Source organism: Paramisgurnus dabryanus, chromosome 5, assembly GCF_030506205.2.
Source record: "Paramisgurnus dabryanus chromosome 5, PD_genome_1.1, whole genome shotgun sequence".
Lineage (NCBI taxonomy): Eukaryota > Metazoa > Chordata > Actinopteri > Cypriniformes > Cobitidae > Paramisgurnus > Paramisgurnus dabryanus.
In genome coordinates this window covers 36,408,998-36,434,938 of record NC_133341.1, presented here as the reverse complement: position 1 = coordinate 36,434,938, position 25,941 = coordinate 36,408,998, and the positions used below count along the sequence as shown (strand labels likewise).

The 25,941-nt window shown below is 37.6% G+C and overlaps 2 protein-coding genes across 3 annotated transcripts in view; one reads left to right on the top strand and one right to left on the bottom strand.

Moving 5' to 3' along the window:
- scarf2 (scavenger receptor class F, member 2) overlaps positions 1-11,997 on the bottom strand; it is a 31,650-nt gene extending 19,653 nt beyond the window's left edge. Inside the window, exons 1-7 of the mRNA XM_065250945.2 lie at positions 11,236-11,997; positions 7,584-7,642; positions 7,392-7,493; positions 6,422-6,941; positions 5,983-6,201; positions 4,063-4,191; positions 2,827-2,930 (exon numbers count right to left, since the gene is read on the bottom strand). Of these exons, the coding sequence (XP_065107017.1) occupies positions 2,827-2,930; positions 4,063-4,191; positions 5,983-6,201; positions 6,422-6,941; positions 7,392-7,493; positions 7,584-7,642; positions 11,236-11,441 (1,339 nt within the window). The 5' untranslated portion in view covers positions 11,442-11,997. The remainder of the gene's footprint in view (positions 1-2,826; positions 2,931-4,062; positions 4,192-5,982; positions 6,202-6,421; positions 6,942-7,391; positions 7,494-7,583; positions 7,643-11,235) is intronic.
- Positions 11,998-13,044: 1,047 nt separating this feature from the next.
- prodhb (proline dehydrogenase (oxidase) 1b) overlaps positions 13,045-25,941 on the top strand; it is a 31,893-nt gene continuing 18,996 nt past the window's right edge. For both annotated transcript variants that reach the window (XM_065250948.2, XM_065250946.2), the window contains exons 1-2: positions 13,045-13,441; positions 15,342-15,550. In XM_065250948.2, coding sequence (XP_065107020.1) covers positions 13,115-13,441; positions 15,342-15,550 — 536 coding nt within the window. In that variant the 5' untranslated portion in view covers positions 13,045-13,114. The remainder of the gene's footprint in view (positions 13,442-15,341; positions 15,551-25,941) is intronic.

Genomic DNA, 25,941 nt, shown 5'->3' with positions numbered 1-25,941 from the left:
AAAGTTAATTTTTTCAGTGCAGTTTTGTAGCTGTAGAAGTTTGATTGTCCTTCTCCTGTTTGAGTTTTTCAATCTGTAACTGCAGTTTGGTCTTTTGTAGCTGTAGGACTTCCCTCTGCAGTTCCAGAATTTCTTCTCTTGTCGCGACAGAAGAGGATATTTGCGTTTTTCTGCAATTCACAAGTTTTTGAAACATATACAAAATAGTCTAATTAACAATGACCAAATAATCATATATTATGCCTTTATGATCTTTAATTTAAAATTGTTTAATCTCATAGCAGTAATTAGTTTGATTAGATTTTATGTATGTTGCTTTTTTATGTTGAGACAATGTTCTCTCACTCCATGTTATGCTGTTCCTCTGGTTCAGCTTCGATCTCTAAACCTCCAGGGATGCCAGCCAGGACAGTTGAGTCCGCCCCAAGGATGTCTTGGACCATTTTGGTAGAGCATGACAATTCAGGCGGCGGTGTTCCTCCACCTGTTTTACCAGTTTTGTAACCATTAGCTATTTGTGTAAAATAAGCTAATACAATTTAAAGTGCGTTTTTTTCTTACCAGTTTTTTTGGACTCCCTGTTGTGAAGGCTTATTTCTTTTTTTGCCACCACAGATATATTTTCATGTTATTTTTTATTACTTCCTGAACAGTCCTTTTTACCCCAAGATTCCGTGCGTTAATTTTCTCAGTTATTTCTGTTTATGTTTTTTGGCAGCAGTTACGATGGGATTAAACTTGCTTTTTATAATTGTCTTTCTTTTACCATATTCCTCAAGAAGTATACACTTTTCCTCATCTGTCTAATTTGCCTTTCTTTTTTTGTTTTCATTATCCATTTCATTTATTTATTTTATCTGTTATCCTCTCTAAAGCTGTCACTGGGTTTATGCATTGAGTAGCGTCTCCATGGCAACTATTAGTATTAGTAGTATTAGTAGTATTTTATAACGGCAAACCAACCTGGGTCGCTGTCGTTAAAACACTTAACGTTTTCCCTTACCTAAGAGAACTGTTTAAGGGATTATATGAAATGCCCTTAAATTATTCCCTTAGGTAAGGGGAATTTACCTCTTAAGTGTCATACTTAAGGCAAAAACTTAAGGTGCTTTATGCCAGTGGTTTTCAAACGGGCCGCGAGATGGTGGCAGGGGGCCCCAGTTTTATGACATTTTATGAAATACATTAATTTATCATGAATTCTGTGTAATTAAACCTAAAAAAATAAGGCTACTAACCAAAAGCAGTACTTTTTCGTATAATTTAATGTTTTTTTATTAAAATGTTGAGTTTTAGAACAGTTATTTGTCACAAATTTTCTTTGGGGGGCCGAGAAGGAATGCACCGTACACAAGGGGGGCCGCACGCTGAAAAAGTTTGGGAACCACTGCTTTATGCAACTGGGCCCAAGCCTTAGCCAAGTAAGAAAAAGTTACACAAAAGTAACTTAAAAGTAATGTTTCCATGAAAAGTAACAAAGTAACGCAATTAGCTACTTTTTTGGTGGAGTGACTTAATATTGTAATGCATTACTTTTAAAAGTTACTTTCCCCAACACTGGTTATCACTGGGGGGGCTGCACACCAAAGCATTTAAACGCGGCCGAAAACGCCAGGCGGATGCCGACTGTAGGCACTTGCCAGCTTTTTTCCAGCTGATCGCTTAGGTTGCTATGATTCTTCTGCTTTGTTTATTAGACGTTAAACGATGTGCCAGTCAATTGTTGTGACATTTGTCCTGCCACTCCTCTGCTGTGATTGGACGGCCGAGTGAAGCCGCCTTTCCACTGCACACGACATACGGAAACGACAGTCGGAGTTCTCCCCCTAGTGGCAGTCGTAATGAAGTTTCGGTTTAATCGTATATGGGAGAGAAGCTCATTTCAGCGCAAGAGGCTTCATTCTAATATGTTTACCATGGTGGAATAAATAAATGAATGCAAATGAATGAAACAATAAACAGCTATGCATATATGACAAAGATTGCCAATATTTTTTGGAGAGAACATATAAAGACAAGATTAAAATAATAACGTACACAAATTAAATTAATATTGTATTACTTATCAGTAATCAAAAGTGTTTTTTTAAGAATTCAAGTGTTACTAATAAAATTAAAACCAGAAGGATTAATCATTTTCACCTCACACACAGTTTGTGATTGGAATACAATGAAAAACATAACTTCCGGTCGGCATATCGCATGCGGTTTAGTCGCACAAGTTCAAATTTTTTAACGGATCCAACTCTCAAAACGGATCCGATATTTTTCGCATCCGCAGACGGTCTGCACCTCACGCAACCCCTTTGCGACTCTCCATAGGAAATGAATGACTTCCGGCTTATCGGCCATCGTTTGTCGTGTGCAGTGGAAAGGCGGCTTGAGTAGTGACATTGACGAGCTGAGCTTTTCACCCAAAGATGAATATTTTTCAACTCTTGGTGCCCAGCGGAGAAAAAACAGTGATGGCCGGCGCTCAACGGAAAAAAGCTGAAGTTTTGGAATATAGCACTGAAGTCATATGACAACCCCTGTTACTATCCACAAATAATTAATAAGAAAAAGATGCTTTAAATGAATCTTAATTCTTTAATAACATATATGTTGTTTCAGGGGAACAACATGAGAGTGAGTGAATGACATCATTTTTGTTTTTAAAATAGCTGTGTCAAGTGGACAGCTACTTCCTCTCCCGTTACGTAATGGAAAATATGATGCTGGACCCCACAAGTATGTCTCAACCTTCAAGAGCCCTTTTGTATCTTCAGCGGATAAAGCTTAAGATATTTATTTTTTCAAACAGAGAGAGAAAAAAGTTTTTCTTACGTAGATTGCAGTCCCCTGATACCGGGTTGCAGTTCATGTCGTGGCATGGACAGGTCTGAGCACAGTTCACGCCAAACTGACCGAATTCACATGTCAGGTTGCAGCTAAAATTAGAGAAGAGCACAAGTGAACATCGAGGAAAGACTTTGACAGGGATTAGCTTAAATCAGGACTAGGCCTTAGTTTAATTTGAAAATATAACTAGTTTCAACAAGCATGCTTTACTAAAAACATTACTTGTGTGTATTCTGAGACAAAACAAAGGTGTATTTTAAGATATGTCAGTGCAAGTTGTTTTCAGTTTGGACAGCTCTTAAAATTTGTTTAGTCTAATCCCTGTCCGGGAAACCGCCCCTTAAAGTAAATGGGCCTTTATAAACTCCAAATTTACTTTAAACTTTCAATTTCTTTTAGATTTTACAAAAAATATAAAGTCTACATGAAAACAATCAGAACACTAAAATAATCTGCAAGCCAAAGTTTGAAAAGAGTCTGTACATTAAGTGCTTTGGCCCATATTAACAAAAAATAGCAGAGAAGAGAAATAAAATATAATATTTGAGAATATGTGCTGCCTTATAAACAAAGGAAACATGCAAAGTAGATATAAAGCAATGTATCGGCCAATAATCGGTATCGGTCGATAAAAGCAATTTTTCACACTATCGGCTGATAGTTTAAAAACAGCCGATAGTCAGAGCTCTGTGTATAGAAAATATAAATAATGTAATTTTTCGAATTTAGTTAATGCAAATTAACATAACCACCAAACTATCGGTATAAATTATTTGGTATCAGTCTGATAATCGGCTATCAGTATCAGTTGAAAAATGTAATGTCGGTGCATCTCTAATACAAAGTTCAACTGGTAGAGCATGACGCTAGCAACATCAAAGTTGTGGGTTTATTTCCCACACAAATGAATAAGAACCATGCAACAAGAATGCACTGTAAATCGTTTTGAATAAAAGTGCCAAGTACATAAATGCTTTTAATTAGTGTTTCCACTGATGTCTGTTCATGGTGCAATGTTCCATTCAGAAATGTATTTACAAAAAATCTATGTTTTGGGTTGTCCTATTTATCATCTTGTGTTACACATCTTTAAACTATTTGTTATGGCACGTTAAACAGTTTTATTGTGATTCATACTCACATGGAAACGGCAACATATCAACATGACCTAAGTTATGTTTAATACTGAAAGTATGTGTGTGATTCAGCTATTTGACTTACTATGTCCCATAAAATCCAGGGTCACACAGACACTCTCCTGTGGCGAAGTGACAGTCTCCGTTAAAACAATGGCTGCAATCCTTCTCACAGTTTTCGCCATAGGTGCCGTTAGGACAGCGTACTTCACAGCTGAATATAGAAATGAATAAACAGCGTAAGAATCTAACAGTGACTTTCTCATGAACAAAATCTACAGATACAAAATGTACAAACTATTAACATTGTGAATTTGAATGGATTGTTATTGACTTCATTACAAAAACCCCTCTTTTGTTAAATGGATAGTTCACCCAAAAATTAAAATCCTGTCATAATTTTCTCACTCTCGCGTTGTTACAAACATTTATAATTTTTTTGTGTATTGATGAACACGAAGGAAGATATTTTACATTTTAGGTAAACTATCCCTTTAAGGTAAACTATGGCTGCGTCTCAATCAGCTCCCTTATTCAGTAGTCAGGGTACTGAGCAGTGAGTCAAACATTTTAAGAGCTGTCTTAAATCACAAAATCGTTTTGATCATTCCCTAAAAATTCCCACAATGCAACGCAAAAGCCAGTGAGCATCGATGGTCCCCATGTTCCCATTACAGGACATTACGTGAACTTCTCTGAAGCCAACTCAATAAACTTTATGAAACGCAACAGACCTTTTTAAAAGACAAACGTGTTTAAGTTTTAATATAAACACACATTGCTAGACAAGAAAGGACCACAATTTACGTAATATTTAAATGTTATATTCCTCAAAATTTATGCACAAATATGTAAGTCAGAGAGATGTTGGTTTTGCCGGTTGTTTATGAATAACAGCTGTGAATAATCACAACGTGCTTAAGGAGTCACATTAAAGGAAAATAAGTGAAGAAGGTCCCAATGTGAAGTGGGGTAGGGTCCTTATCAGTCCCCAAACTTGTGTACACGATACATACTGATTATATATTAGGGCTCTCAAAATTAACACGTTAATAACGCATTAACGTAAATTTGTTTACATTTTATTAACGTGCGATTAATGCAACACGCAATTTCTGTTTGACCCTTGGCCCACCCCATTGTTGGATAAATTGAGATGCAGCATTAGACTATTAGTAAATAGTCTTCAAACATCTAAAATAATCTTTATTTGTACGTTTTCAGAAAGGTGTACCATCCTAAATGCTTATTTAATCCAAAGGATGCTTGTCCATCCACTGAGATTTTGGTTTCGGTTTCAAAACATACAGGTATCAGAAAATAAAGTGCAAGACTTGCTTGATGTTTGAAGAGTTATTAAGAGCGACAAAACTCGAAAACGATCATCTTCGCGCTGACTAACACATCTAAAGCATGTACACAGACGTGCGACCTGGATATATGCACACATAGACAGAATAACAGTTTTTCATGTGTTTTGGCAAAAATTTACGCAGATATAATCTGTTATGTCTTAAATAAATGCATGATTAACTGTTGGGGAAAATTATCTGATGTGTAACATATATTAATATATTAAATCTCTGCAGTACAGTAGATCTTAAAACTGTCTGTCTCAATGTCAATCAAACAATAAAAGAGAGAAAAAAGGGGACATATCATGAAAATTTGACCTTTTCCATGTTTAAGTGCTATAATTGGGTCCCCAGTGCTTCTATTAACCTAGAAAATGTGAAAAAGATCAATCCAGCTCCTTAGTTTTGGTAAACCATTCTCTGCAAGCAAACTACGGCTTTGTGTAGTAAATGCGGCTCCATCTGAAAGCAGGTGATGGCTATTTACTACTAATTAAGGAACCGGCTTCACTGACGAGATGCGCAATGACTATCGCATGCAAATTATCGCGCATCCCTAATACAAACCAATTAATAAATAAAGAATCATATACAGTACATAACTTACAGCAACTGCATTTAATTTTATTTTGTGTGTGTTACAATCATACCGATCTCCGATCCAGCCGGGATTGCAGTGTGAACACTTGCCATCGATTCGGCTACAGTAATGTCCGTCTTTGCACGGTGGACACTCTTCCTTACAGTTCTCTCCGAAGAAACCCGGGGCACACATCTGATCGCATTTAGTGCCATTCCAGCCGCTCTCGCAGGTCACACATCGGCCCTCTGTAACCTTACAGGGCTGCTGGCCTTTACAGTGACCACACCTGCCAGCAACAAATACAAGGAAAGATTTAATGAATGCATGATCCAAGTACTTTAAACTGATTTCTATGTGCCAATAGGTTCAGGTTCAAGATACATGCATTGTAAATGTCTTATTGTACACAAACTTGCTTTAAGGATCCTTGGATATTTTATTGAAAAACACAAATATTAAGATTTTGCCATGTGGTCTTATTGTAACAACTGAAATGTTTTCCTCACCTGTTTCTGCAGTTTTGTCCATAAAACCCAGCAGGACATGGTTCCCGGCACAGCTTCCCCCTGTATCCGGGCTTACATGTACATGACCCATCGGTCGGGTTACACTTTCCATGGACGCACTGGCAGTAGCGTTCACAGTGTTGACCCCAGAGCCTCTCCCTGCACTGGCATCGCCCCGTAAACTGCTCACAGGGTGAGTTGTTACAAGTGCACTGAGCCCCACAGTTACGCCCGTACCAGCCCGGGTTACAGATGCATCGTCCCGAGCTCTGCTCGCACACTGAGTTGATGCTGCAATAACAGTTGTTGTTGCACTGTGTTCCCCAGAAACCCGCATGGCAGGTACATTTCCCGGTTTCCTGGTCACACTTCCCTTGTTGACAATGGCAGGGTTTCTCACAGTTTTTACCCCAGCGGTTGAGGTAACAGGTGCATTTCCCAGTCACGTCGTCACATTTACCGTTGGGGTGGCACGTGCACTTGCCCTTGCAGTCTGGACCCCAGAACTGAGGCGGGCACTCTACGAAATGCAAAAAAATGCACAACGGATTCATATAGATTAGTAACCTTGTAGGTACCTACTGCCATGAGATTGTGTTGGGAAGATGGTACATTTGAAACATTTCTTTCTTTTTTAGCACGGTAGCCGTACATTCACACGGGCCGAAAGCGTTGACACTTGACGAAAGGCTTGTCTGAAGCATGGCCAACGGCCAATCACAGTGGCCGCAACACATGCTCCCGTGTTTCTATAAACGTAATTGGCTGGCTCTGCCTAGGTTATTTGCATAAGGCGATCTGATTTGCGGACGAACGCGTTGCCACTTGAAAAGTTGAGAAATGTTGGACGACGGATCCACAATTCAGTTCGGCAACGCATGATGTCACCCCGTGTGAATGTACCGTAAGCACATAGATAGCCTTTATGGAGGACAAACCCCCCAAAAGTTGGATAAAACCAAGTACTCACTTGTGTCACAACTTGCCCCAAAATACCCATGACGGCATCGGCATTCATTCGGTCGTACGCACACCTCATTCTCATTACAAGTGAAGTTACCCTCACAGAGAGCTGAAGAGAAATGAATATAATCAATACTGTATGCAAATCAAATAACGTGCAAGTCAAGAAGAGATCCATCATGCAAGAGAATGAACTTACGCGTTAAACAGTCTTCGCCTTGTTGCGCCCATCCGCTGCAACACACAAGCTCTTGTAACCTTTCAAAAAGATGACAAAACAAATGAAGATTTTGAACATTGGGAACACAAAGTCTCACAACCTCTGACGGCTGAAATTCAGCTTTGGTCTATTTCGCAAACGCACTGACCCACATTTCAACTGTCTATGATAGACCTAAGCATGCATCTCATTCGTGTGGCTCGCAGGGAACACTGGGAATGTCTGGGTGCCATCTGCAGATTGCCTGAACTTCACAAGAGCAGATGTTTAGGATAGCAAACATACACAGACTCGCACAAACACAAGCGTAAGCATTCATTCCCATCTCCACCCTCTCGTTGTCAGAAGGCTGACATAGAAACCAGACAATCGTTTGAAGTGATTACTTGTTGGATCAGCAAGCATGGAGCAACAATGATTGGATCCAAAATAAGGCCACAGCTTGATGTGATTAGTAATGCAAAGGTACTAAATCAGGCCAGTGTTCAAGCTGGTATGGTGTTTGCAAGCTTGAAGAACATAGACTAAATAGATATAAGAACAGACGTATGAAGGAAGCCTTGGATTATTACATCATAATATTGGATTTAAAGAAGCATTTCGTAACTTCTAGAAGGATCTCTTGACAGAAATGCAATAAAATATACATCCATGTAACTATATCTTCAGTGGTGTGTAAAGACCTTACATAATTAGGGGTGCACCGATATATCCACCAGATACATCCACCGGCGAGAGCGTCAAAGTGGCCGAAAGTCATTCATTTTCAATAAGAGCTGGCGGCGAGTCTTGGACCGATTGAGCGTCGAGGAGAGTTGAAATCAGTTCAACTTTATGGTAATGAGCCATGACGCGATTCGGCGGCAACCAATCCGAAGGCGGAAATGTTCGGCGGCAACCAATCCGAAGGCGGAAATGTTCGGCGGCAACCAATCCGAAGGCGGAAATGTTCGGCGGCAACCAATCCGAAGACGGAAATGTTCGGCGGCAACTTTATTTTTTGAATATATTTTGGTCAGCAAAACCATGGGAAACATTTCAGTTAAGCGCTTCTTTTGACAGGTAGTGTTTTAACTGGATGAAATGTTTTCCTGCGATTCACTCTAAAATATTTCTAGGTAACAGATTCTGAATTGACTATTTAACTTTCGCTTCATTTATTTTATCTACAACATAAAAGCTTTTATGCCTTTTCTTTACATCTAATAAATGATCCCTCCTATCTCTAGCTCAAGTGCTTCTCTTTCAAACCAAATGCTAAGTACTTGGATGTAAGACATATGCTGCCCCTCATATTCCACCACATGTGACCTCCATGAGGCCTTGTCCACACGTTTGCTTCCTCTGAAGCGAGGGGTCTGCTCTCTGCCTTCACTCAGGGTTTGTTTAGCCTATGTGTGTGTGTCATCCACAGACATGATCTACACCACAGCCCTGACTTCTCTGCTCAATGTCAAATTTAACATATGGACCACAACCATGACAAGAAGCTAGACCCGCGTTCGTGTACGGGGATAAAAGCTTAAACAAATGGAAATTGAGCATCAGTCAACAGCTGGGGGGCCAATGTGGTTCAACAACAATAAAATCCTGTGTGGAAATTCTGAGCAATTTTATAAAATGAACGTGAACTTCCTGTCAACGTCTGTCGTTTGTGAAAAGCACAGTTTGCGAGAATACAAGCTAGATTGTATCTACTGGTTTTCATTTTGATCTCGAATCCTGCGATAACTATCTGGAGCCACTAATCTCAAAGTAAACACATTTAAGAACAACGGGGTAAACAATTCAGAAGTTAACACCGCTAAAGGAATTCCCCTACAATGTAGTAGTGATGGGGACGAGACCGCCTATGCCGAGTCCGAGTCAAGACCGAGTCTTTGAAGGGTCCTTTGGTTTTCAAATACAGTCGAGTTTTTGAGGAAGCAAGTCTGAGTCGAGACCAAGACCATAAAAACATGTCAGTTTTCATATTCATTATTTAATATCACGCAAGTTAATAATCAACAGTTTGGCCTAGAGACTAAGCTAGATTGGAAATTGTTTAGAGGAGCAGTCTTAATGTCTTAATATGGACTATGCTTTTACTATCATTAAAAAAATCCCTACCACATGCATCATCCTCTGCCTATTTTTCTAGAGATAAATAAACGGCTCTGATGGCAGTATCTTTGCATTGCACTATGGGATGTCATTTTCAAATAATGCCCGTCAACATTGCATTTTATTATTATTGTTATGTGTTGTGTGGTTTTTTATATGAACATAAAAAATGCGTTGGTCTAGAGAACTCGGTCTGAAATTACGAGTCCTTCTCCTCTCACTGTCCGAGGTCGAGTCAAGACCAAGTCTTTGAAGGAACAAGTCTGAGACGAGTCCGAGAAAAAGCAGAAATCGGTCTCGAGACCGGTTTCGAGTTCGAGACCAGACTCAAGTACTACATCACTACAATGTTGGAGCTGAAATAAAACTACATTGCATAGCAAATAAAAAATAAGAATCATAATGTCATTATTCCCTATAGAAGTAGCAAAAGACCAATTTCAAGAAGACCTTAAATCTAAATCTGTAATTTGGCCCTTTTGAGATTATCGACAGATAAACCTGATAAAATAGCCTAAAAGCTGTATTGTTGGTTGCCCTCATATCATCTCCAAACCCTACTATTAGGCTTTGAAAGCTGTACAATATTTGTTTGCAAATCCTTGTGATTTCAAAAAATCATCTGGATGTCAGCAACGACCTTAATGTGCCTTCTCCATCCATTCTTCTTGGAATAAAATGTGACCTACATTTCATTCCAAGTGGATGGGATGTAGTAGGGTGATGTGTTATGGTTAGATGTCGCATCCTTGATTAATTACTTCTGCTTAAGTCAGGGAATAGTTTACATCTGCAATGAATCTGAAATCGCAAGAATCATACTTCACATGTGCACTTAAAATGCAGTTGTATAAAAAAATGTGTAACATAAAATGTGTTTATTACATGACTCATAATTTAAGATAAATATAAAAGTGTTTATCAGATTCCTTTTCATTTAAGATTAACATGATAAAGGGTTTGTCTCGTAATTCTTCATTTATTTAGGTTAATACAGACATTTTTTGTTGTTTCTTAAAGTATGAAAACTGTGCCACGACTTCAGTCCTTGAGTAACTGGTGTCGCCCCCTATAGTCCATCAGATAGGAACTACACTTATGGGCACACATCAGATTAAAATCATTTGTAACATAATCGATAAAACTACTTAAGTTAACAATTAAACACATTTTCTTTGCGCTTATCGCATATAATACTAAAATAACACTACTAACAGGCAAATAAAATAACTTTTAAATGTTACCTGCGCAACATTATAGTCATACATTTTTTAAGCTTCTTTTGACTAAACGTTTAACTTTATTGATAGAAGATTGTTCGTTCTTTGAGATTACAGCAAAACTTTCTGCAGTTGCATGCTGTATTTTGTGCATGTAATAAACTTTGATTTGATAAAGTTTGTTTTTGAAAATGTTAAGAATAATTGCTATACTTAGAACGAATTTGCATGAACTTGAATAAAACAAAGTATAACAAAGCAAAGGAAGCTACCCCCCCCCCCATAAACAAACATTTTATTCAACTTACCCTGGAGCTTTGCACACATTCCTGCCCTTCGGATTGAGTTCTTGACTGAAAACGGTACAAAAGCATAAAAGCAAAACCACAAAAACTCCTAAAGTGTCTTTGGGTGCCATGGCAGAAGCATCATCTCTACATGCGGCTCTACTCAGCATTCCTCTCGTGTACAATCTCCAGAAATTCACACTGTATCTCCACAGCCTCGAAACCATCAACTCAAAACCTTCAAGGATGTTTGTGAGGAACTATATCCGCAAAAATCGTAACGGTATGTTTATCCGCTGTTTTTCGGACTCCAATGGCTGGAAAAAAGCAGAGGAGAGAAAGAGGAGAGGTCGCGGAGACGTTATAAAACCAAAAACTTTTCTCCGTCCAGCCCCAGTTCCTGAGAACTTCTGGCTTTAGTTTGCGCCCCAGACACTGTTAGATATAACTGGTTCATTGCTGAAAAACTTCAGATATGCTCAAATAAACCCGCTATTATTTCCAAGTGCAACCGATAAACTTCAAAGTGTAGAGAAACAAACGGGTTGCGTGATTTTATTTGCGTCCATGGGCCGTTCAAACGGTTTTATTCTCAAAAGGGAAATTCCTGAATCGTGTCCCTATTTCTTGGGACTTCGGTGCTCTTGCTCTCTTTCCCCAAATCCTAACCGAAACCACCCCAGCAATCGGGCGGGTGTGACTGAGTGACTGGACTTCACCGTGAATCCCTCATCCAGCCCCCAGTACAACCGCCTCAACGCTTGCGCGTACACGGGCACGAGCGCGTTTTCGCTCCCTTTCGCAAATGGCGCGAGCTCAAGTTAGCTACAGTAGTCTATATGTTACCAAATGTGATGAATTTAGAGAAGAGGTGTGGTTTTTCTTTCAAATGTAACTTTCGGGGATATTTTTCTGATGTTTTGTCGTCAAAAGTAGTTTCAGACCTTAACCACAATAAGTTTTGGAACAAATTATTATCGTTCAATGAAACCATTCAGCCGTACGTTCTTTAGTATTTACAATTGTAGGCCTACACTGTAGGTAAATTCTCAGAATTATACTACTATAGGGTAAAATATAAATAAATGCTGAAGTATTTATTAAGTTTAGCAGGCTACTTCGCTGTAGTAATACAAAAAATACAATATTAACAAAGCGTAATTCCTATAATATTGTGCATTATAATACAATTTACCATAGTAAATAGATTTCTAATCTTCATCTTCAATTAAAAACGGCTAATAAACTGAAACATTTATTCATTAGGTATATGTAGACATTCGGTAGTTTTGTCACGATCGGAAGTTTGGTTAATTTTAAAATAAAGTCATAAATGACTAATGCACATAATAATAATTATGATAATAATCCAGTAAAATAACACAACATAAAACACTGCAATATTATAGTATATAATAATAGTAACAAAACTGATTTTAAAATATTAGTTTTTCTATATCTGTAAGTTGTACAACTTTACCTTTAGTCATGTAGTAAAGGAATAATTCAAAATGATGCAATGGCTCCACCTTCTGTTAATACTTAAACATGCACAACAGACCTTTTGCGACATTTAACACCATATGTGACGAAAATGAGCATATAAAACACTGAATAAATTTATCTGTGACGATTAAGAGCACATAAAACAGTAAGCAAATGTATCGGACCATTTATGTATTCAGTGAAAGTAAAGCAGTCTCTGAAGTGTCTCGCATTATGCAGAGGAATCTTATTTAAGGCGTCTCATGCGTACTACGTCAGAAACCGGAGACGTCGAACGCCTGACCAATCAGCCTTTCTTCATTGCCCTAATTTAAATAACGGGAGGTTCTTTCAGGTGACTCTTAAAGTGTTTTCTTTCAGCAGCTGAGCAGTCAACTGTGCTCATTTATATTCCATGCACAACCAAAGTCTACGATTCATGTCTCTTCGCAAAACTTTATCTGCTACTGGTGCTGTGACTCTTGACAGCAACATTAGGAGTTTGAAGTTACCAACTCGACACGGTTATCGTCGGAGTCATCATGCGCGCGACCCTACCAAAACAAACGCACGTGAGGAGCTTGTTCAAGGCAGGCGAGATGCTTCCTTCAGTAATAAGATCTCCATTGACTTTGAACAGACCAGAGACGCCTACCAAAGCAAAAATACTCTTGAGTTACTTAGGAGCTTGGTAGTGTTTAAACTGTGCTCCTATGACATACTGGTTGATAAGAACAAAGAGGTATGTAATGCATTTAATGCACATACAATTAAATCGGATAACCCATTTAAGATGTGCATTTTGGTTTTGCATGTATTATAACATTTTTACATGCACATGCTGACCTAGCTGTCTCAATTAACTCTTGTTTTACACTTCCCTGCACTTTTAACACTCTAGTCATGGGGTTAGTATGTAGTGTAGGGGTCTTCGAGGGCCAAATGTAAAAAATGTAAATATGATGCAGGCCCCTATTTGTAACTTTTATATATTTATCTATCTATCTATATACGTGTGTGTGTGTGTGTGTATATATATATATATATATATATATATATATATATATATATATATATATATATATATATATATATATATATATAGTTTTCAGTATAGCACTAACTGTAATGCAGAGCTTTTAAACTTATTTTGTTTATAACTGTTTATGTTTCGTAAATTGTTGTATTTCAAGTACTAAAAATGCACTACATGTTTTCTTTTTTAATATTTTAAAGATATATAGCCTAAACTACCTTTTTATTGTACACTACATTTGGACACAACTGTTGGAGTTCGCCCTCTAGTGGAGTTCGCCATCCGTGTCAACACATGAGATAAGCTCATTCCAGCGCAAGAGCCTTTAATCTACAAATATAATAATACTTAATAATTTACTTAACAGTAATTAGTCATTTTTAAAGGATTCAGGTGCTACTGATAAAGTTAAACAAAAAATTATTTTACATTTTTACCTCACAGTGTTTTGATTGAAACACACTGAAATGCATCACTTTTGGTCAACGTGTCACGTGCGGACTCGATTGGATCCAAAAATTGCAAACCTGCAGATTGTTGGCACCCCACGCAGCACCTTTCCGACTCACCTTCCTGTTTATTGGCAATCAATTGTCATGTACAGTGGAAAGGTGGCCTTAAAGTAACCATACTGATTTAAAATCAGACAAAGATGACCGGCAGGCCAGATAAAGATGATTGGAGGGCTGTATTTGGCCCGCGGGCTGGCAGTTGACTAGCCCTGATTTAGGATTTCCATAGTCAACATCGAGGGCATCAGCAGCTTTAAAATAGAAATGTGCACTTGTTTGTTCAAAGATTAATAGCACGGACCACATAAACATTGATGAAGATGAAAATACTTGCTTACCTAGATGTAACTTTCAGTGTTGTTTAGATATTCAGTGCCTCCAGCACAACAAAGCAGAACCGAAGTATGTTGATAAGAACCCCTGCCATCTGTTCCTGAATCATTTAATGTGTCCCCTCTATAGCCAGTAAACAATGGCCGGTCTGCTTTGTTTTGCATGTCCTCGATATTCACAGTATTTATATTGTATACAGCACATTGTTCTATGTATCCTTACTAAATATAAAAAATAATAAATCGAAAAAGGCAATTTCTTCATGCATCTGTTTGAGTTTTAAATCTATTATACATGTTTTTATTTGTACATAAATTTATACTAGTTTGTATTGAATGCTACATAAACCGTCCAAACTTTTTTGTTTATGAAGCATTTCAAAGCCCCTGCCTCCAAAACTCAATATCCATATATCAAGTACTGTAGTGCCCAAAACGAATTCAGATCATACGGTGATATGGGCATATTTTGAGAATTGCATTTTGCAGATAAGGGACTTTAGGAGAAAGTTGCTGTGAAAGATGTTTGCATATATAGCATAAAATATAATACAGTACTACTTGCGAATGTCAGTACATTTGTATAAATATCAGTGTGTGCGTAAACTGTTTGTCTGTGGGTAGATAAAACATCATCATCTTTTCTTTTCTTTTTATATACTGTATGTTAAAACTCCAAAAACAAAAATTCAGCTTGTAGAGACTGAATTCAAACTCTTCAACAAATACAATTTTCCAAAATTGCTTTGTTTCTCCCATCAGATAACGGATCTTAGCAGAAAAGTTTTGGGACAGAAGATGTTCGAGCAGTTGATGAAAATGACTTTCTACGGTCAGTTTGTGGCTGGTGAAGACCATAACTCCATCAGGACCCTCATACAGAGGAACCAGGCGTATGGAGTAGGTGCTGTGCTGGATTACAGCGTGGAAGAGGATCTGCCGCAAGATGAAGAGGAAAGGAAAGAGATGGAGTAAGTGGCAAGATCTGTACCATGTTTAACAGTTTAATCTGCTTCGATCGATTGCATGGAGCCATGCACCAAGGTGATTTGTAAGACCTGTAAGCGATTAAAAGAAATGCAATCGAAGGGAATGTCTGTGGCCTAGATAGTACATTGCTCAAGATGGTAATTTAAATGTGTAGGCATTTAATCACAGCAAACATGGGCCATATTAAGCCAGTTAAAGGCCTAATAATACAAAGAGTGATATAGATCATGTCTATAAGATTATAAAGAATATAAACAAGTGCAATTATTTTGTTCATAAAGCTGTAGCGGACAAACTTTGTTTAATTCTCACAAAATTAACTTATTACTTACAAAAGACCTTTTATAATTAAATTTTATGGTTTTCTAAGATTGTGCCCAAATGTTTATGTTGTGAGAGTTAAATTAGTGAATGATTAAGTGAATGTAGTTTTTGGTAGATGGCCTGAAAGCTAATGACCATGCTGTGATTTCGCTCATGCCGATAGTTCACTGAAATAGACAGAGATTTGATATGCTGTCACAGATGTAAACAAAGAGCTGAGGTGTTATTGGCTCTCTTGGTCAAGGCCCTTTGTTTCTCATTGGTTGACATTGGGGCTATTGGCATGCTCACTCTTTAGGAATTTTGTCACGAGGATCCCAAGGCTAAACCGAGACCGTCAAGCATTGCCCCTCTTTCACAAAAGCAAATGTTTTATAGTAGTTTATATTGTGCTGGCATGACTTACCTTTAATTTATGCGTTTCTGAATTATGAATAAGCAATGCTTGCTTGCCAAGCAAAAATCACAATTACATTTACGTTACATTTACATTTATGCATTTGGTAGACTCTTTTATCCAAAACAATTTGCGGTGCATTACAAGGTATACATTTCTATCAGTATTTCTGTCCTTTGGTTTCCTTAGAAAATCCCTCATTTGTATTTGCTAACATTAGTAAATGCATTAGCTAACATGAACTTCCAATGAACAATATTTCTACAGCATTTAATAATCTTTGTTCATGTCAATTTCAGCATTTATTAATAAAAATTAGTTAATGCACAATGAACAAATGTGCATTTGGCATTAACTAACATTTACAAAGATTAATGAATTCTAAAAAGCCTTATTGCTCATTGATAGTTAACTCTTTCCCCGCCATTGACGAGATATCTCGTCAATTAAGAGAAAACGCTTCCCCGCCAATGACGAGATTTTCCGTCTTTCCGCAATACCGCTATTATCCACCAGGTGGCGCCCTTCCGCAACTTTTTAAAACCGGAAGTATAGCTCTATGGCAAGCTGCTGCATGTCCGTGTCTGTTTTAAAGATCGCTCTGAATGGGATCTCTATGAAAAGTCTGTCACAAATATGGAATTATTTTTGCTTTTTGCTCAAAATATGGTGTTTTTGCAAAAACCTACCCATATTCAAAAGCTGATTGCAAAAGAACCACTAAAGGTAGGATGAAACGGTTTTTTTTGTTTGAAAGCAGAGGGTCTGTTCTTTCATTTGGTATATTGTATGTTTATTTATTTAAAGAAGAACATTTTCTGGAAGGCATTAAACTTTGTTGAAAATCATGAAAAACGCTGGCGCTGGCTGGCAACTTTTTTTAAAAACGCTGGCGGTGAAAGAGTTAATGTTAACTACAGTATTTACTAGAGCCCGACCGATTTATCGTTTTGCTGATTTTATCGGCCGATATGAGCATGTCGCAGATATATCTGTATCGGCGTATAAGCCGCAGATATGAAGCCGATATGAACGTTCCTTACAGAAAACATTTAATGCTTTTGAAAGATGTAAGACCTTGTTTGTCCAGCAGAGCGCGCCCTACTGGTTGCTAATGGCGACCCAGGTCACTCACTGGAGTGACGCCAGCCAATCCCCCACCCTCTTCACTTCAGTCAGTCTCTCAGTTCAGGTGGAGGCAGTCACGCGGTTTCTTCACAACATTTTACACCTGGTATTAAGATGCACGTTGGTCGATTGGATTATAAGTGGGCGAGAGAGACACAATTCTGTTTACATTTGGTGTTTTTAATCCATCTCTTTTGTCCACTTGCGAGTTGTTTAAAACGCAAGCGGAAGAAATGACGCGAGGCGGGGAAAGGACGCGCTTAAACTGACGCACATCAGTCTGTGGGAGTATAGCTGCTTGTGTTGTTACTGAACATGCTCATTTCAAAGCAATTGATTAAATAAGCTCGCGCAACTTTACACCCTCGCTAAATAAAAGAGGCGGAGAGCAGACGCTTTAGTTTTATAAAAGTTTGAAGTCCAGGCAGAACACTGGGTTCGTGTTATAAAAACGTTGTGCAGTACATTAAACATTAGCCTACATCATTATGTTGTCAGTAAGTCAAACATTGTCGTCTTAACGGTACATTTCTAATTAATTTGTGAAGTACATAACTTACTGTAAAGCTAATAAACAATGACTTTATAAGTTTCCATTTTTTAAAATAAGCCCAATATAACATTATTCTCGTCAAAACTGATAATCATTTAAGTTACATGTATTTTGTTTTTTTGTGTTTTAAAGTTATTTATAATAAGTCAAGTTTACTGTTTTGTGCACTTATATCAGAATTATTTTGGATAATAAAGTTTATTGTTAACGTGTAAAACACACCTGCCTATATTACATATCTTTGTCACGTCATTTTAAGTGTTTGATCACCACATTTGTGAGTGATCATTACAAAAAAGTATTTATATATAGTATATTCTGTTAATATATAGTGTATTCTATGTAAAGTACTGTAGTATAATATACTGTAGTATGTGTTTACTGTACTATAATATGCACAAAGAATATCGGCCGATATATCATTATCGGTCTTTTTTTACTCCCTAATATCTGTATCGGCATTGGCCCTAAAAAATGCATATCGGTCGGGCTCTGGTATTTACTAATGTTAAAGGGTACCTCAACTATGAAGACTTGTATGCTTTAATACTTTATATTTACCTTCTAATACTAAATTTAATTGATAAAAACACATTAAATGTTTGTATTACTTAAAGGTGACATAGAATGATTGAACGGGGTATTTATCCTTGTTCTGTGATGTGACATGTAGACAAAAAAATTTTTGTTTGGGTCTGTAATGCCTTAGAAGAAAATTCGCTCAGATAGCTCTATTAGGGTGGGGGATTTTAAACAAGTGGTTTTGCACCTATTTGGCTCCCCCTACTGGCTTAACTTGCAATCTCATTACTGATTGGCTGACTTTGCTGCCACTCAAAAAATGTAGCCAATTATTTTAAAGTGGAGGGGCAGTGGGATGCCTGTGATGTCATAAGCATCAGTTTTTCAGATTGGGCCGTTTTCTGGCTGACGTTTCTAAAAGAGGAATTTCTATGAGACTGAGATGTTTAGCATGTCTAGCACTTTTTGTATGTTCGTGAATGCGGGTAGACTACCATTATTCAACAAAGACAAGGTATAAATGGTTTTTCATTATCTGTCCCCTTTAAAAACTCCAGCAGGTACTCCACAACATACTAATTTTAATGTAAGGAGGCCTTAATTATATTTTGTGCATAGTGCATTTGGGTCATTGGTGTGTAATGGTTGTTGCGAAATATTACTACAGTGAAAAAGTTTTTTTTAAAGTTTATTAAAACTGACATTTGTACTGTTTTAATTTTACATTCATGGACGCATGGACTTTCATGCAACGGTTACCAGAGTGCACATGTGAGGCGGAGATATACACTGTGTCTATTAGTCATTATATTTCAGTACAAGATAAGTTTAAATTGTTAAGTTAAGTTTAAACACCAACTACATTGACTCATTTTACAATCCCACTCGCATGTTATTTAGACAAAATAAAATCTTTTAATTTGCGTGAGGAAGCTGGCATTTTTTACGCACTTTATGTAATTGGCTATGCCATTGCAGTAAAGGCTCATTGCACTACAGTTAATAGTTATTCGATTGACTGATTGTTAATTTAAACGATCATCAAATATGGGAAATTGCATAAATTGACATCCCTAAACGATCATCGAATACGGGAAATTGCATAAATCGACATCCTTAAATGATCATCGATTACGGGAAATTGCATAAATCGACATCCCAAAACGATCACAGAATACGGGAAATTGCATAAATCGACATCCCTAAACGATCATCGAATACGGGAAATTGCATAAATCGACATCCCTTAACGATCATCGCATATGGGAAATTGCATAAAGTGACATCTCTAAACGATCAGCGAATATGGGAAATTGCATAAAGTGACATCCCTAAACGATCAGCGAATACGGGAAATTGCATAAATTGACATCCCTAAACGATCAGCGAATATGGGAAATTGCATAAAGTGACATCCCTAAACGATCAGCGAATACGGGAAATTGCATAAAGTGACATCCCTAAACGTTCAGCGAATACGGGAAATTACATAAAGTGACATCCCTAAACGATCAGCGAATATGGGAAATTGCATAAAGTGACATCCCTAAACGATCAGCGAATACAGGAAATTGCATAAATTGACATCCCTAAACGATCAGCGAATACGGGAAACTGCATAAAGTGACATCCCCAAACGATCAGCGAATACGGGAAATTGCATTAATTGACATCCCTTAACGATCAGCGGATATGGGAAATTGCATAAGTTGACATCCCTAAACGATTAGCGAATTCGGGAAATTGCATTAATTGACATCCCTAAACGATCAGCGAATACGGGAAATTGCATAAATTGACATCCCTAAACGATCAGCAAATTCTGTAAATTGCATTAATTGACATCCCTAAACGATCAGCGAATACGGGAAATTGCATAAATTGACATCCCTAAACGATTAGCGAATATGGGAAATTGCATTAATTGACATCCCTAAACGATCAGCGAATACGGGAAATTGCATAAATTGACATCCCTAAACGATTAGCGAATATGGGAAATTGCATTAATTGACATCCCTAAACGATCAGCAAATACGGGAAATTGCATAAAGTGACATCCCTAAATGATCAGCGAATATGGGAAATTGCATAAATCGACATCCCTAAACGATCAGCGAATATGGAGAATTGCATAAATTGACTTCCCTAAACGATCCTCGAATATGGAAAATTGCATGAATTGACATTCCTATTTCCTAGTATAAATTAATATGAATTAGCCTACTTGTAAAATATGTACGAATTCTTGTGAGATAGCATTGGCCATACATGTGTTTATAGTCAGGGTGCCCTTTAACAAGTACAACCCTATTGCAAAGTGCTTATAAAATCAATGTAATTGAATTGCTTCATTTCTTAGTTGTCACTGAAATATTCAATTGCCTTACTTCCTTAATAGCAGATCCTTTTCACTCCATGCAATTTCAACACTAATTGTTGAAACTGCCGTCTCTTTGCAGCAATTTTAAAAGTTGTGATCTCTCCTTAGAGGTTGTGATCTTAGTAACTCTGAAAGGAACTTTTAGATTCATTTCAACCTGTATCTGAACTCACTAAGACTTTTCAGTTATCAGCCGGGATCCTTAACCAATAACCTCACCTACATATCAGCAGCTGTGTCAACGTTTTGACATTTGATTAAAAATTATCTTCATTTGTTCTTGTCATTGACCTTTAGGAAATGAGATTGTCAGTACTATTCCCAAGAGTCTGCTTCTAGAAATATAAATGAAATGTGGGAGAGAGAGGGAGAGACAGACAGAGATAGGAGTGTAGATGAAATGCCATTTAGATTTGGAGAAAAAAGCAGCCAGGGCCGTAGTGAGATCCGATAAATGAACGACTACCCCTTTACATCACTGCTCTAATTTCCAAACGCAGCTCGTCAGATTTGGACGCGTCCCTTCTCACATCAGGCTGAAAATATACGCTGCAGTTCCCCTTATCCATCAGCGCAGGGCGCTACATCACTGCTAACATGTTCTTAATGGCAAAAATGACCTGAAATGGAGCGTTTATTGGAAATGCTCTTTACAACCACAGAGGACCCAGCCTGGTCACTGGCTAATAAAAGCTAATTTATGTTCGTTATGTGTGTTTTAGAGCCTCTGCCCCTATCAATATTGCATTAACATCCAGCCCAATGGATCCTGTAATGCTGTTACACAGAATAGAGTGCTCAGCTTGGCTTTTCCGCATTATCAAGGGTGTGATAGAGAGGAGATGCAAGAGGATGTGGCATCTGAGTAGGCTGATATCTAATATGCAAGAGCTCGGTGCTGATTGTTCCCAGAGAATTCCGACGGCATTCCTGACTTGTATCATTTTGCAGAAAAAAAGTCAGTGCAGTTGTTATATAACAAAATTGCGTTGTTTTTTTTTTAGTTTTTTTTATATGTTATGTTATGTTTTGGTGCCGTAGAATGGAAAACTGTATTTTCTTTGGCATCGATGAAAGTTCTCTAAATGGTAATGACATATAATGAGCCTCAAACACGACTGTTTCCTCCTTCTAATGTAAACTTTACATTAAACTTAAAAACCTAAATCTCAACATAACACAGACTGTGATGTTACATTTGAGATGTACGCCACCAACATTAAATTAATTACAATTTTGTTACAATGCTAAAAACAAAGTTGTGACTGCTGAGTTAGCTATATAAACTGTTTCATCGGACGCACATGCGTTGTCGTGGTTACGCTTCTCGGAACTTTACGTCCGGTTTCAGTTTGTTTAATGATCTGACTAGTTGCTAAAATGAACTCTGGAATAGGGATGTCAATATATGCAATTTTCCATATTCGATGATTGTTTAAATTAACGATCGATCAATCGAATAAACGTTAACTGTAATAATGCACTAAGCCTTTACTGCAGTGGCATATAACCAATGACATAAAAGTGTGCGTAAAATGCCAGCTTCCTCATGCAAATTAAAAGATTTTATGTTGACTAAATAACATGCTACTGAGATTGTAAAATGAGGAAAAATTTTAATTATCTCGTAATGAAATATAATGACTAATAGACACAGTGTATAACTCCGCCTCACACGTGCACTCTGCAACAGTCACATATCCATGCGTCCATGACATGTCGAAATAAAAGTTTCATTATCATCAGGTGTTATTTCTTTAGTAGTTCACCTCGCTTTCAGAGTCGTTGATACACCGTTTGTTGTAATAATATCCAAGAAGCACACAAAGAGCACTTTTCCTGTCATCACCTTACCGGCGTACTTTCCCCAAAAATGCTTATATTATGGAGAGTGCAACCTTCCATCAGAAAACACGGTCGATTTGGCTAGCGTGCAGCACCTCAGCCAGTCAATATTGATCAGTGATATATGTTGCAGAGTGTACAGTCAGTTACAGTTTACATTTTACAGTTTCTTGCCGGAATTTAAGATTACATTTTAATCTGTTCATTAAAACGGTTTCTGGTCTCCTTCCCTGTGTATAGCAGCGTTGCTGTGCTAATCTTGCAGGCTTTCCTGAAGAGGGACTCTGCTTTCAGTATGCTAACCGTATTTGTATTTTCTGTATCGGACCCTCTCAGATCCACTGCAAATGCCATTTCGTTGCGTTGGCAGCCAGCCTCGTCTCGCATGACGTTAAAAAGCCAAGGTGTGTTAGGCATCGAGCATCATTGTGATCATGGCTGGTTCAAATTCTGCGCTCGTTGAATTATTTTTTTCTCCGGTTGTATGTTTTGCGCAGGCACCACACACACGTGCGTTCGACAATTGTTAAGCTTTATCAATTTAATTCTTATCGACAATTAATCAAAGATCGATTAATTGTAAACATCCCTACTCCGGAACAAATACCTCATAAAAAATAACAAATGTTTTGGTTTCCTAAAGACAGGGGGAGATGGCAATCGTGGATCACTGACATGTGAAAGCAGGTTTGGCACCCGGTGTACAGGGTTTCCCGCAGAAAATGTGTTAGTTAAGGTGGTAGGGTTGTGCAGGTGGGCGGGCCGGGGGCGTGGCAATCAAAGGGGCGGGGCGTACGCATCATGATGAAAATATTTTTATTTAAAACACTTAAATAAAACTCAATTTTAAAGAAACTATGACTGAAAATTAACAAATACTAGATTATTAATGAATTAAATGTTTTATCAACAGGCTAGTTATCCTCCAGACATTGATGGACCATGTCTTTCTCTCATTTCGGCCATGTGGCGCGTCCCCGCTCGCAGTGTGAACGCGTCCACGCTTTTCTCCGAGATGCACTTGACGGCCTTTTGTGCAGCAAACTTTTTTTTTGGACGACCTTGTTAAGGTGGTAGGGTATCCCAGCTTAGGTGGGCCGCCCGAGCTGAAAAGTGCTGCGGGAAACCCTGGGTGTTGTTAACATTTTATACATTATAGTACACATTTTACACAGCAACGTTAGCCCAGTGTTGTTTTTATACGCTTTAGCTATCAAATATGAACTAAGGTAATCTACTTGATATTTATTTAGGTTTTTATCAGAAATAAACTACTCTAAAAGGATTTTTTGTTATTTATTCTTAGCGAAGTTTACCGGAAGTTGCGTGAGTACCACGAAAGCCTTTATGTCGTTACTTCTGAAACCGTCTATATGCTAGTTAATGCTATATGCTAACGTTCTACTATTGACGTTACAGTTACGTTTTGCCGGTCCATACTGAAAAAAACACAAACGTACCACTCAGAAACATCCATTAACAATCTCCAAACAATTGATTATTCCTCAAATTACGTATCTTCGTCTAAAACAGGCTCAAACATAAAGTCTGTTTACACTAGGGCTGGAACGACGCGTCGACGTAGTCGATTACGTCGATTACGTAATTACGTCGATTTGCCGGAAATGCGTCGATGCGTCGCACTGTTTACATTTTGAAATGAAGGCGGCTTCAGCTCCGACCGGGTGATACAAGTGTTATACCAAACAGACAGAACGCGATCAAAAGTGTGGGAATACTTTAAGCAGAGACCAAATAAAACACATACTGTGTAAAACTGAAATGGCATACCACAGCAGCGCAACACCTGTGTATGATCATCTTAAAAGAAAACAACCTGGGGCTCTCCGACCTCAAAATGACGAGATGTCAGCTTAAGAATTTGACTATTACAGTAAGTTTTTATACTTACTCTATAAACAATAGAATCAATACATATTGTGCTTATACAGCTGCGTTTACATCTTCGTTTAATACGAGCTGCGAGACGCCTGACAGACGTGACATTGCATCGCTTCTGGGCAGTATGTTGAAACAGTAAATAAAGAGCAGGACATGTTTTTTATATTAAGAAGTTATGAAATAATAAGTTACTGTCACATTGAGAACTAATAGGCATGTGCCCGCGTGCACTGAAAGCCAGCTGGCAGTGCGGAGTTCCCAATGAACGTCTTTTTTGCGAATATGTGCGCAGATATTACAGAAGCTCGTCTTGTAAGGTATTCCTGACATGCGTTTATTTAAAGTAACAGCGGCGTAAACGCTGTTTATAAAATATTAGAAGATCATACTAACTGAACTTGTTTTTTACCCGGAACTTAAGAAAAGTTAAATGTTAAAGTTAAATGAGAATGCAGTACTACTAATAGTAATAATATTAACAGTAATAATATAACCATTACATCTTATATAAGGGTTCATGAATCACAATGAACTTATTTTTACTTCAGTCTGAACTAATGCTGAGTTAATGCATGTACTAATCATAAACTAATGTTTAAAATATTAATATATGCCTATTTTATTGTTTAAGGTGAATAATGCCTCTTTTAAAGTGGCACTGCCACTTTATTTTTCATGTTGAAAATTTTGGTTTGTGTGTTTGTTTAATTAAGAAAATGCTTAAATAAAATGTTAGCGTTAATGGCAGATGTTACATTTATTATTTGTTGGGGAATTATATGTATAAAAAATCATTAGACTATTCGATTAATCGAAAAAATAATCGATAGATTAATCGGTTGAAAAAATAGTCGATAGTTGCAGCTCTAGTTTACACACACACACAGCTGCTGAACGGACCTGCTCTGTGAAACAGCCAATCAAAGCAGAGCTCAAAATTATTATTCATGACCCTTTCAAATAAGGTAATAATAGACCATTTCATTCTGAAGGAAAATCATAGGTAAATGGACATGTAAAAACCCTCTCTGGGTAATTTTTGCACTGAATAAAGCCACATATCTTGTATGTAGATATCAGAAAACAATGTAATGTATTGTATCAATGCATTCTTTGGCACCTTTAATGTTATGTTATGTTATGCATGGTATATATTATGTTATGCAATGTAACATATAACATGTTATGTTACGCTACACTATACTACATTATGTTTTTTACGTTATGTTATGTAACATATATGTTGTGTTACACTACATTACAGTACATTATGTTGCCTTACATTACATTGTTACATTTTGCATGGTTATGTTATGTA